Source organism: Mobula birostris, chromosome 19 (genome assembly GCF_030028105.1).
Source record: "Mobula birostris isolate sMobBir1 chromosome 19, sMobBir1.hap1, whole genome shotgun sequence".
NCBI lineage: Eukaryota > Metazoa > Chordata > Chondrichthyes > Myliobatiformes > Myliobatidae > Mobula > Mobula birostris.
Window position 1 is genome coordinate 41,928,253 of NC_092388.1, and position 13,495 is coordinate 41,941,747.

Genomic DNA, 13,495 nt, shown 5'->3' on the forward strand with positions numbered 1-13,495 from the left:
TTAGTCAACTAAAGATTTTGGGGAAATAAGCCATAAAATGTAAACAACTGCATTAAGTTGCAATAGAAGGAGATTGCAATGTGAAAGATTACCAGAGTCATAGTTTTCATTGGGATGTAGTATTTCTTCTGTTTCCTCGCCATTTAGCTCACCTTCCACATTTAAGTTATTTAATTGGACTATTTCTAAAAATCGAAGAGCTGTCTCTGCCAAAAGTGCTATGTTTTCTGTTAAAAGACAATGTAGAACACAAGTTCAGAAAGCAACTTTCATTGAAATAAATGATAGTTCACCCCTTGGCCAAGTTATAAAATTGTCAGATAGAGAAAGAAATTGAATACAGTGTAGAGAAATGAGCTACATAAACTTGAGATCTCAAGCCAAAAGAGTTCACAAAAACAACAATACAATCTGAACTTATATTAAGAGTTCTGCATAAGGTAGGAACAATGCAAGGTTAATGTTAGGATATACCCTAGCATGTCAGGGATATGGAGACAACTGCAATCCTAACAATGGGCAATAAGGCAAGGAGAGGTAGGATACATGAGGTGAAAGGTTTCAATTCACATGCAGTGAGTCCACAATATGAAGCCACCATAGACCAGAAATACGTCTTTTGTCTATATTCCTTACCTGCATATGCTAATCTGACAAGAGTTGCTTCATCCTGAGCCAAGTGCGCAATACCTGGTAAAATGTACTCAGGGTAAATATTGACATCGTTACGTGGCACCTCTTTGACAAGGGCAAGGACTTTTGTCAATGTTCTGACTGCTTCAGCTTGCACCCTTGGCACGGAGTCATTGGCAAAATGCAAGAGATAAGGTGTTATACGGTCAAGCAAGATCTCACCACTGAGTCTGGTTGCCAGTTGGAGAATTAATTCCAAAGCAGCTAATTTAGAATCACAGAACTGGAGTGTTTGCAAGCAAGAAGTGATAACAGACACCAAAATAACCAATCCATACTCTTTTGTTTCTCCATCACTTTTCTCTGACTGGTCTTCTCCACAAACATTTTGCAGAATATTTTCCAAGTCTTTCCTTATTACCAAGATACGTTCATCAGCAGATTGAAAAGTTTCTTTTGCAAATTGTGCCATATAAGGTTGCAGAAAAGAATAAAACAGCTCTGGAAAAGCTCTGCCCCTTTGCTGTTTGAGATGTTCTTCTGCTGTTAGACGTTTCTCAGGATCACGTTGAATCATCTGACTGACCTACAATACAAAAAGATCAATATCCCAATTTTTAAATGGAAATAAACAAAAGTAAATCATATTTTAAGGATGTAGTTGTTATGCTTGCAACTTCAAAACGTTAAACTAATTCAAAGGAAAACAAAGTAGTCTGAAGTGTGAATGTAACTTTGTGATTTTTAAGCAAGGCATGCACATTGCATGATGACACATATAACTCATATAATATAATATAATATAATATAATATAATATAACTCATATAATGAATTATTTAAATAAACAAGAATGGTTAATCAATTCCAACTCAATAGCTATAAACTCCAACTCAATAGAGAATGCATCTCAACATATACACAGTATACCATTTAATACAACTACTATATAAAGACATCCATAGCATTGTTAACTTTTAGATTGTTCAATTCAGATTTAATCCCTGTGGAGGTTTTCTTAATTTTGTGGGATAACATCTTTCCTGACCAGGAGGAAATCACATTGCTTGGCAGGCAAGACTTGTGACTGTGAAACAATCTCAGGTTCTGGAGCCTCTTCCATCGTGGTTGTAGCTGTCAACTCTGAGACTGCAGGAAGTCTTTGTTCCAACAGCTCTGGACACTTCCCCCACTCTCTTTCGTTTTCTTCTTCTAGTTTGTGCATCTTGATCCTGGGAATGTGCAATTAGTTCACTGGAGTATTCTTTATAATCTTTCTATCTCTCTCTTTACAATCTGATCGCTCTCCTCTCTTGCTTTCCTCATCCACAACATCAGTTGACAAATCCTTTGTTTTTGTCCATTGACCCCTTTCTTTTTGGCCTTCCATTCATCCAGTCTTTGCATTTATATTTGCTACAGCTTTTTGTCTCCCACTTGAAGTTTATGCAATAACCTTAATGCACATAGAGTAGATTCTGGTTCTTTATAATCATAAAAGCTGAATGCTTCTAACTTTCCCGAAGCTCCTTGAACTTTCTTCCAGCTTAAAACAGCCACATTTCACAAGTAAATGCCTGATTAACAGATCAGATGCTTTCTCAGATATGTTACGTACAAAAACTAATGTAGTCAGACCACTGTTTTCTTTACTTTCACGATTCTTCAGAGCAGCATGGCCCTCCCTTGGTCCAATATGCTTTCCAAAACCTGTTTGCCCTCTGTTGGGGAACAGTTCATGGTGTACAACATGAAGATAGTTGTGGCATCATCCAGTACTTTTCTTAATTCGGGTTCAGTTGACTCTCTTGCAGGGGATGTAGCATGTAAATTGTGAATGGATCTCCAATCAGAGAATTTCTGCAAATGACATGACTCAGTGCTGTATCCAAAGTCCGAGGTATACAGGGTAAACAGGAAGGGGGCTAATACAATCCCCTTTGGGGCTCCGGTGCTGCTTACAGCCATGTCTGACACACAGCTCTGAAGCTGCACAAACTGTGGTCTGCCAGTCAGGTAGTCCATTATCCAAGATACAATGGAAGTGCCAACCTGCATTGAATGGAGCTTTTCCCCCAGCAATGAGGGCTGTGTGGTATTGAAGGCACTTGAGAAATCAAAAAAACATGATCTTCACATTGCTCCCCTGTTTATCCAAATGGGAGTAGGCTCTGCTCAGCAGGTAGATGAAAGCATCATCGACTCCAATGTGCTCCTAGGATGCAAGCTGCAGGGGGTCGAGGGCTGATCTGACCAGGGGTCAGAGGTGAGCCAGGACCAGCCTCTCTAGGATCTTCATGATGTGTGAGGCCACTGGACAGTAGTCATTCAAGACGTTTGGTTGGCCCTTCTGGGTACTGGGACCACACCTGATGTTTTCCACACAGTCAGAACACTTTCCAGGCTGAGACTCAGATTGCAAATACGCTGGAGATCTCCATACAGTTGCTGAGTTTCTCTTCAGCTATTTCATTTGCTTCAAAATATTGTAGAATTAGCTCAGTAAACATATTCCAGTTATCTTTTGTGTAATCAAACACATAAGTTTTTCTAACACAGCGAGCTATTTCTGTTTTTTTAAACAATTATCACGAGGTACTCACTCTTTATAGAACCATAGAAACTACAGCACACAAACAGGCCTTTTGGCCCTTCTTGGCTGTGCCAAACCATTTTCTGCCCAGTCCCACTGACCTGCACACGGACCATATCCCTCCATACACCTCCCATCCATGTATCTGTCCAATTTATTCTTAAATGTTAAAAAAGAACCCGCATTTACCACCTCGTCTGGCAGCTCATTCCATACTCCCACCACTCTCTGTGTGAAGAAGCCCCCTCTAATGTTCCCTTTAAACTTTTCCCCCTCACCCTTAACCCATGTCCTCTGGTTTTTTTCTCCCCTTGCCTCAGTGGAAAAAGCCTGCTTGCATTCACTCTATCTATACCCATCATAATTTTATATACCTCTATCAAATCTCCCCTCATTCTTCTACACTCCAGGGAATAAAGTCCTAACCTATTCAACCTTTCTCTGTAACTCAGTTTCTCAAGTCCCGGCAACATCCTTGTAAACCTTCTCTGCACTCTTTCAACCTTATTTATATCCTTCCTGTAATTTGGTGACCAAAACTGAACACAATACTCCAGATTCGGCCTCACCAATGCCTTATACAACCTCATCATAACATTCCAGCTCTTATACTCAATACTTTGATTAATAAAGGCCAATGTACCAAAAGCTCTCTTTACGACCCTATCTACCTGTGACGCCACTTTTAGGGAATTTTGTATCTGTATTCCCAGATCCCTCTGTTCCACTGCACTCCTCAGTGCCTTACCATTAACCCTGTATGTTCTACCTTGGTTTGTCCTTCCAACGTGCAATACCTCACACTTGTCTGTATTAAACTCCATCTGCCATTTTTCAGCCCATTTTTCCAGATGGTCCAAGTCCCTCTGCAGGCTCTGAAAACCTTCCTCACTGTCTACTACACCTCCAATCTTTGTATCATCAGCAAATTTGCTGATCCAATTTACCACATTATCATCCAGATCATTGATATAGATGACAAATAACAATGGACCCAGCACTGATCCCTGTGGCACACCACTAGTCACAGGCCTCCACTCGGAGAAGCAATTCTCTACCACCACTCTCTGGCTTCTTCCATCGAGCCAATGTCTAATCCAATTTACCACCTCTCCATGTATACCTAGTGACTGAATTTTCCTAACTAACCTCCCATGCGGGACCTTGTCAAAGGCCTTACTGAAGTCCATGTAGATAATATCCACTGCCTTCCCTTCATCCACTTTCCTGGTAACCTCCTCGAAAAACTCCAAGAGATTGGTCAAACATGACCTACCAAGCACAAAGCCATGTTGACTCTCCCTAATAAGTCCCTGTCTATCCAAATGCTTGTAGGTTCTGACTCTTAGTACTCCCTCCAATAACTTACCTACTACCGATGTTAAACTTACTGGCCTATCATTTCCCGGATTACTTTTCGATCCTTTTTTAAACAATGGAACAACATGAGCCACTCTCCAATCCTCCAGCACCTCACCTGTAGACAGCAACATTTTAAATATTTCTGCCAGGGCCCCTGCAATTCCAACACTAGTCTCCTTCAAGGTCCGAGGGAACACCCTGTCAGGTCCCGGGGATTTATCCACTTTAATTTTCCTCAAGACAGCAAGGACCTCCTCCTTTTCGATCTGTACAGTTTCCATGATCTCACTACTTATTTCCCTTAATTCCATAGACGCAAAAAACCTATTTTAGATCTCCCCCATTTCCTTTGGTTCCGCACATAGCCGACCACTCCGATCTTCAAGAGGACCAATTTTATCCCTTACAATCCTCTTGCTCTTAATATACCTGTAAAAGCTCTTTGGATTATCCTTCACTTTGACTGCCAAGGCAACCTCATGTCTTCTTTTAGCCCTCCTGATTTCTTTCTTAAGTATTTTCTTGCACTTCTTATACTCCTCAAGCACCTTATTTACTCCCTGCTTCCTATACATGTCATACAACTCCCTCTTTATGAAGCCATGAATTCTTCCGTTTTCTGACTTTTTTTTTTAAACTCCACCATTTCTGCACATGCTAAGCTGCATTTTTTTTTAAACTCGCTGTTCCTCCCTGCACTTTCCTTTTCAGTTTGAATGCCTAGCTGCACTTCAATAGGTAGCCCTCTTTGGTTCATTTTAAAACACCTCATCACCACTGTTATGTTTTGTAACTTCAAAACATTAAACTAACTCCAAAGACATAGGAGTCTGAAATGCGAGCCTAATTTCATGTTTTTGAAGGGTTGTATTTCAGCCACTTTAATATTTTCAGCCATAAACCCCTTGTGCTAAAGGAATTGAAAAGGAAATATGCAATAAAAACAGAAAACTTAAACTATGTGGCAGGTTAAACAGAGAGAGACAGAGACACAGAGACCTGAGTTAATGCTTCTGATCAATGATCTCACTGATAAAAAGGAGATCTATTTTAAAGTTTGCTCTGTTTCTCTCTCCAGAGATGTTGCTGAGTATTTCCAGAATTTTGTGCTTTTAATTCAGGTTTCCAGTACATGTCTTTTTTCTGCTCTATAGTTGCTGGGAAATAACTAAGTTTGCCAGGGCTTCTGCTCTCTAATCACTATACGTGGCAAATACATCTGTAAAATACAAGTATGGGCTCTCTTACAATACTCTTCATAATCAATCTGATAAATTATGTCTGTTGTGCCAGTATACAAGTTCTGTTGCAGTACATATAACAATATATATTCACAGTCATCTTCAAAGTCAAAGTGATAAATGGACAATGTTAAAATATTACACAAGAACCACAATTTCAAGCTTTTAAACAGTGTTCATTATCATAATGATGGAAACATCATTGTACGCCACTGGTAAATAGTTTTTGATCTCAATAATTAATCCAACATATCTATAAATTGATGGCCAACCATGTAAGCTACCACTAAGTATAAATCCAAATGGGTTCAATCAGTGAAGTGAACTTTTCACCCTTAATGGGCGACTTCAATCTACATGTAGATTGGGTGAACCAAATTGGTAAGGGTGCTCAGGAAGAGGATTTCTTGGAATGTATGCGGGATGGTTTTTTGAACCAACATGTCGAGGAACCAACTAGAGAGCAGGCTATTCTAGACTGGGTATTGAGCAATGAGGAAGGGTTAATTAGCAATCTTGTCGTGAGAGGCCCGTTGGTTAAGAGTGACCATAATATGGTGGAATTCTTCAGTAAGATGGAGAGTGACATAGTTAATTCAGAAACAAAGGCTCTGAACTTAAAGAAGGGTAACTTTGAAGGTATGAGACGTGAATTAGCTAAGATAGACTGGCAAATGACACGTAGAGGGTTGACGGTGGATATGCAATGGCAAGCATTTAAAGATCGCATGGATGAACTACAACAATTGTTCATTCCAGTTTGGCAAAAGAATAAATCAAGGAAGGTAGTGCACCCATGGCTGACAAGGGAAATTAGGGATAGTATCAATTTCAAAGAAGAAGCATACAAATTATCCAGAAAAAGTGGCTCACCTGAGGACTGGGAGAAATTCAGAGTTCAGCAGAAGAAGACAAAGGGCTTAATTAGGAACGGGGAAAAAAGATTATGAGAGAAAACTGGCAGGGAACATAAAAACTGACTGTAAAAGCTTTTATAGATATGTGAAAAGAAAAAGATTGGTTAAGACAAATGTACGTCCCCTACAGACAGAAACAGGTGAAATGATTATGGGGAGCAAGGACATGGCAGACCAATTGAATAATTTCTTTGGTTCTGTCTTCACTAAGGAGGACATCAATAATCTTCCGGAAACAGTAGGGGACAGAGGGTCCAGTGAGATGGAGGAACTGAGGGAAATACATGTTAGTAGGGAAGTGGTGTTAGGTAAATTGAAGGGATTAAAGGCAGATAAATCCCCAGGGCCAGATGGTCTGCATCCCACAGTGCTTAAGGAAGTAGCCCAAGAAATAGTGGATGCATTAGTGATAATTTTTCAAAACTCTTTAGATTCTGGACTAGTTCCTGAGGATTGGAGGGTGGCTAATGTAACCCCACTTTTTAAAAAAGGAGGGAGAGAGAAACCAGGGAATTATAGACCGGTTAGCCTAACATCGGTGGTGGGGAAACTGCTAGAGTCAGTTATCAAAGATGTGATAACAGCACATTTGGAAAGCGGTGAAATCATCGGACAAAATCAGCATGGATTTGTGAAAGGAAAACCATGTCTGACGAACCCCATAGAATTTTTGAGGATGTAACTAGTAGAGTGGACAGGGGAGACCCAGTGGATGTGGTATATTTGGATTTTCAAAATGCTTTTGACAAGGTCCCACACAGGAGATTAGTGTGCAAATTTAAAGCACACGGTATTGGGGGTAAGGTATTGATGTGGATAGAGAATTGGTTGGCAGACAGGAAGCAAAGAGTGGGAATAAACAGGACCTTTTCAGAATGGCAGGCAGTGACTAGTGGGGTACCGCAAGGCTCAGTGCTGGGACCCCAGTTGTTTACAATATATATATTAATGACTTAGATGAGGGAATTAAATGCAGCACCTCCAAGTTTGCGGATGACACGAAGCTGGGCGGCAGTGTTATCTGTGAGGAGGATGCTAAGAGGATGCAGGGTGACTTGGATAGGTTAGGTGAGTGGGCAAATTCATGGCAGATGCAAGTTAATGTGGATAAATGTGAAGTTATCCACTTTGGTGGCAAAAACAGGAAAACAGATTATTATCTGAATGGTGGCCAATTAGGAAAAGGGGAGGTGCAACGAGACCTGGGTGTCATTATACACCAGTCATTGAAAGTGGGCATGCAGGTACAGCAGGCGGTGAAAAAGGTGAATGGTATGCTGGCATTTATAGCAAGAGGATTCGAGTACAGGAGCAGGGAGGTACTACTGCAGTTGTACAAGGCCTTGGTGAGACCACACCTGGAGTATTGTGTGCAGTTTTGGTCCCCTAATCTGAGGAAAGACATCCTTGCCAGAGAGGGAGTACAAAGAAGGTTCACCAGATTGATTCCTGGGATGGCAGGACTTTCATATGATGAAAGACTGGATGAACTAGGCTTATACTCGTTGGAATTTAGAAGATTGAGGGGGGATCTGATTGAAACATATAAAATCCTAAAGGGATTGGACAGGCTAGATGCAGGAAGATTGCTCCCGATGTTGGGGAAGTCCAGAACGAGGAGTCACAGTTTGAGGATAAAGTGGAAGCCTTTTAGGACCAAGATTAGGAAAAACTTCTTCACACAGAGAGTGGTGAATCTGTGGAATTCTCTGCCACAGGAAACAGTTGAGGCCAGTTCATTGGCTATACTTAAGATGAGTTAGATATGGCCCTTGTGGCTAAAGGGATCAGTGGGTATGGAGGGAAGGCTGGTACAGGGTTCTGAGTTGGATGATCAGCCATGATCATACTGAATGGCGGTGCAGGCTTGAAGGGCCAAATGGCCTACTCCTGCACCTATTTTCTATGTTTAACCTGACTTACTCTTAATGCCGCGGGTGGAAAAGCAAACTGTTCAATTGTCAGAGTAACTACGTTAAATGATGCCTTACTAAAATATTCCGAAAAAATCAGAACGAAGTGGTTATAATGAGAGCAAATTAACCCATTCTTTATCTTTTTAAGAGCGTATTTTCTAATAACATTGAAAAATTTTTTAGATATTCTTCCACTGTAGTGTACAATGATTACAAAATTGTGCCCTTCTTCCCCCTGTGCTAATGATGTACAAAACAGTGGCAAAATTCATATAGAATTGGTGAATTATGCGACAGAATATGCATGATGATCCAAGGTCATTCCTATCATACCCACATCAGCAAAATATTGTATATCAAATAATCATTTTAAAGACTGCATGTTCCATTACGTTTATGTCAGCATATCACAATGGACAAATTTAAACATTTAGAGCATGCTTACCAGACCTCTTATGCTAACATCCTCAATCTTATTCAACACCTGTTCATGAGAAAAATGACCATTTCTGTAAGCGAGCAATTGTGATAGATCAAACATTGGTACTCCTTCTGTGAACAGTTCTGCAATAACACACCCTATAAGAAGGAAAAAAAGTAGCAATTAGATATGATTCATACATTATATATTTACACTAATTTTGAAAATTTAATTCCCAACTACAAAACAATTGAATTTGTAACATTTCTTTCATTATCGCTGCTTCTTTCACCTGAAACAATTGATTTTGATGTTTTTAGTAAATTAAAGTCAAAAGGAACTAATCAATTTCAGCCATTGAACTTCTTGAATTTTTCCCCCAGTACTATCCATCAGCAATAATTGTATTTGTTAGTGGAGTGAGAGTAACCAAACATGGGCTTGTTATGGACAAAAAGTTTTTAATCAATTTGATATAGAACAAAGGTTACTAAAAAAAATGTTGAATTCGAAAGACCTTTGAGTATAGATGTACAAGTATCAGGACAGGTTGAGAAAACAGTTAAAAAGACCTGCTGTATATAATCCAGTCATATCAATAGAGTATAAAAGCAGTGAAATCATGCTGCACCTTTATAGAAACTGACCCAGCCTCAAATGCAGTACAAATATTCACATCAACACTTTATAAGAAGGATGTAAAGGCATGGGAGAGAGTCTACAAAAGAACTGAGAATAGTAACTTATGCCAGTACAAAGTAGATTAGAAGAGCAGGGCCTAGTTTTTTTTTATTGGTGAGGCCAGGTGGGTGGGAAAGATCAAGGGCTGGAGTTTGGAGAAGTCTGTGGACAGATTTGGTACAAGTATATAAAATGATAACAGGCCAGGACACAGTGGGAGGCTATTCTGTTTGGTGGAAGGGTTAAACATATAGGCTACAATAAAAAAGCAAAACAATTAGGATTAACTTGAGGAAAAATATTTTTATGTAGCAAGTGATTAGAATCTGGGGTATGCTGTTTGGAGCTGTGGCAGAGATGCACTGTGGCACTGGCCTTCAAGGGGTAATTAGATCAATATGTAGTGGATAAAAATTTGCAAGTACCAAAATTGGCTGTACAAGGGTCAGTGGGCAGAATCAGAGTCTGGCACGGAACTGACACACATGATAGGCCAAATGATCTCCTGTGCTATACCATTCAATGAAAAAAATGTAATACATAGTGGAAACTGAATGAATTTTCATTACTTACACTATCTATACAAGTAACAGCTTAGTGAGTTGATGGTTACATTGAAGCAGTAATGAGCTGCAGATGCTCACAACTTATGTTAACGGAATCTGAAAATATAGTATCTATTATATTCAATTTTAACGATATTATGAAATCATGTGGAAAAGTGAATTGAATGGAGGACACAATCTGCAATGTGACGGTTCTAAATGTGTGGGCAAGGTGACAGCAGTTAGGATACAATGAGAAAATGTGAGTATTACAGATACAAGAATGCAAGCACAAGCAGCAGGAGTCAGCTTTCTGACTCCTCACACTTCCACCACTAATGCCTGAGATTACGCTGATTTACTCTCTCTACTTACTTTTCCTGCACTCTTTCTATGCTTCAATTTCGTTCTTATCCATATCCATCATGTGTTCTTAATGAACTCAATAACTAAGGCACTGACTTCTGAATAAAGAAATTTATCCTCTTCTCTGTTTTAAATGGCTAATCGCTTATTCTTCAACTATGACCTCTGGTTCTTGACTCCTTAGCTAAGAGAATCTTTCACATGCATTCATTCTGTAAAAACCCTGTAAAACTTAAGTTTCAATGAAGTCACCTTTCATTCTTCTAAATCTAGAGAACACAGGCCAACTCTACTACATCCCTCTACATGTGCCAAACCTACCATCTCAGGAACCAGTCTAGCAAACCTTCACTGCACTCACCTCAAAGTGTAATCTCACCAGGGCTATATATAATTACAGAAAGACTCTTTACTCCTTACTCAGGTTCCTTCGCAATAAAAGCCAACATGCCATTTGCCTCCAAACTGGTCCCTACACCTGTAGGTCAGCTTTTAATGACTCACGTACATGGACATCCAGGTCCACATTTTCCAATCTGCTTAAAAAAACTCATGTTTACGAAAAAAAACTCATTTTGTGCACTTTGTAGACCTCACACTTTTCAAGTTTTCTTTCATCTATCATATCATCCACTCACCTAGCTCATCTATATGACCTTGAATCCTCTCTACATCTTCCTTAACTCTAATAAGGTGCCTATTTTTACAGCCTATGTTGCTGGATGTGGGCATGTGGGCATGCTAATTTATCATATACAATAAACAATCAGGTGTAAAAAGTAACTGAGAAGCTAGAAAGTACATTGGTCCAAAATGCAAGAGGGATCAGGAAAAAAAAACTAAACTAGTATTGTGGTCACGGGCAAGGCAGGTGGTGAGGAAGAAAGGAATGGTCAAGTTTAGAAGAGGAAGGGTGCTGAGAATGAGGTGGTGAAAGAGAATGAATGGGATCAGTGCTAAGGTTGGGCACAGAAAAGGTAATTGATTTGCAGAAATTAATCAGATGTTTTGAACAAAGGGGAGTAGACAAGTGAGACTATTGTAGGGGTAGTGACGAGGTAAGTGATGCAGACCAGCAGGTGTCATTGAAAAATAGGGCCTTCATTGAGGGTCTATGGGGGAAAAAAAAATCAGCATCTTGCCCAACATTTGTTTTTAGTATTCCCAGCTTTACATCTCAAATTCAGAGAAGGCATACATTTTGTTTCTAATGTTGGAAACTTAACTTTGTGCCTGGTCAAGTAGTGTTTGTTTCATACTGATCCTATCTCGCCGGAAAAAATGAGTCCAGATTTACAATATAAAGTATTTTCTAGGAATAACTGGGTAGCTATAGCTTTAAAAATATTCTATGATTCGCGCACTTCCCAACAGACAGAATACTTAGTGCACCTGCAGAAAAGACATCCATGGCCGGTTTAAGTTCTCCTCTCATCCTTTGATTGTTGGGCGTTAGATCCACCAGTGGGGTAGTTGAATCTCTTGCCGCTTCCAGTTCGGTGCTGAACATCGTCCCGTCCACAAAGCGCTCTGGGGCAATGTAACACGTCCTCCTCCGGGAGGTGTCAAAGAAATAATTGAAGTCTGCCGGGTTGTCCTCGGGCAGGTAGGTGGGCTTAAAGCTAGCAAAGTCGGTGAGCAGTACCCAGTTCCAGCTGGTGACCATAACGTTTTCTGTCTTGATGTCCCCGTGGCGAACGCCGGCCCGGTGAGCCTGCTCCACTGCATTGAGGAGCTGGAAGGCGATCCACTTCTTCTCGATGTTGTTGAGAAAGGGACGGGTGCTGATGCGGTCGTACAGGTTGTCCCTTACATATTGCCGGAATAGCATGGCGGCCTTCTCAGTGAAGCTAGCCCTCTGGAAAGGCACACAGTTGGGGGCCCCAAGCAACTTGTGCTGCAACTCCTCCAGTTCCTGCTTGTAGGCAGTAAGCGGTAGTGATGGGTCCTGCACGGCGAACACTTTGACAACGACCAGTCCCTCACGGTGCTTGGCCCGAGCAACCTTGAAGAAGCGGGTGCTGCCCAAGCTTTTGTCATACTCGAACTCATGGATGTCGGAGAAGTAACTATCGACGGATAGGATTTGAGAAGGCGCGATGCCAGCCAGTTGGTTCCCCATTACTATGAGACCTGGGTTTCAACCCTCAGCAATAGCCACCGACACCACTCGCCGCCCGGCAAACTGCGGATAAGTAAATGCAGCCAAAGGACAGGCGTTACTGCCAGCTGCCGTCAGGCCTGTTCCATCAATCCTCACAGACAGCGAAATAGGGCAGCACGCAGACGGTTAATTCCTTATTTACATCCCAACTGAAATCGTATTTTGGCTGGACGTTTCTGCCAGTCATTGGAGGAACGGAAAGGGTTGAATCAGGCCAAGTAAAGTGCACTTCATCAAAATATAAACAGCTCAGGACTGCTGCCGGCAGAACCACGACTGGAACAGCACAGAGAATGTTTTGGTTCCCAAACCTTCTCCAAATCCTAACCCGGAGTAAGATGGCCGCAACACAGTGCGACGGGGACGATAATAAAGGGTGGACCGGAGAAGCCAGCTGGTGCATGCGCAGTAGCTATTGTAACTGTGTGGGCTGCCGTGGAAGCTGGTGGTTGTGAAGCAGCATTCGCTCGGGAGGAACTTATCGGGTTAGGTAGTATCTGTGGAGGGAACTGAACAATCTACGTTTTGGGCCGAGATCCTTCAAAGGACTGATGATTGTGAATGAAACTTTTAATGGAAGTCATTAATTCAACATGTAATAAGTGATCCAAAAGTGGAATTGATGCAGAGGCGGCTGCATGGCACTATATAAAGGAC

General features: G+C 41.0%; 1 protein-coding gene across 3 annotated transcripts in view; it reads right to left on the minus strand.

Moving 5' to 3' along the window:
• The window catches only part of pik3r4 (phosphoinositide-3-kinase, regulatory subunit 4), a 54,228-nt gene extending 41,036 nt beyond the window's left edge, over positions 1 to 13,192 (minus strand). For all 3 annotated transcript variants that reach the window (XM_072283510.1, XM_072283509.1, XM_072283508.1), the window contains exons 1-4: positions 12,067 to 13,192; positions 9,107 to 9,240; positions 637 to 1,219; positions 93 to 227 (exon numbers count right to left, since the gene is read on the minus strand). In XM_072283510.1, the coding sequence (XP_072139611.1) occupies positions 93 to 227; positions 637 to 1,219; positions 9,107 to 9,240; positions 12,067 to 12,796 (1,582 nt within the window). In that variant the 5' untranslated portion in view covers positions 12,797 to 13,192. The remainder of the gene's footprint in view (positions 1 to 92; positions 228 to 636; positions 1,220 to 9,106; positions 9,241 to 12,066) is intronic.
• Positions 13,193 to 13,495: the final 303 nt, after the last annotated feature.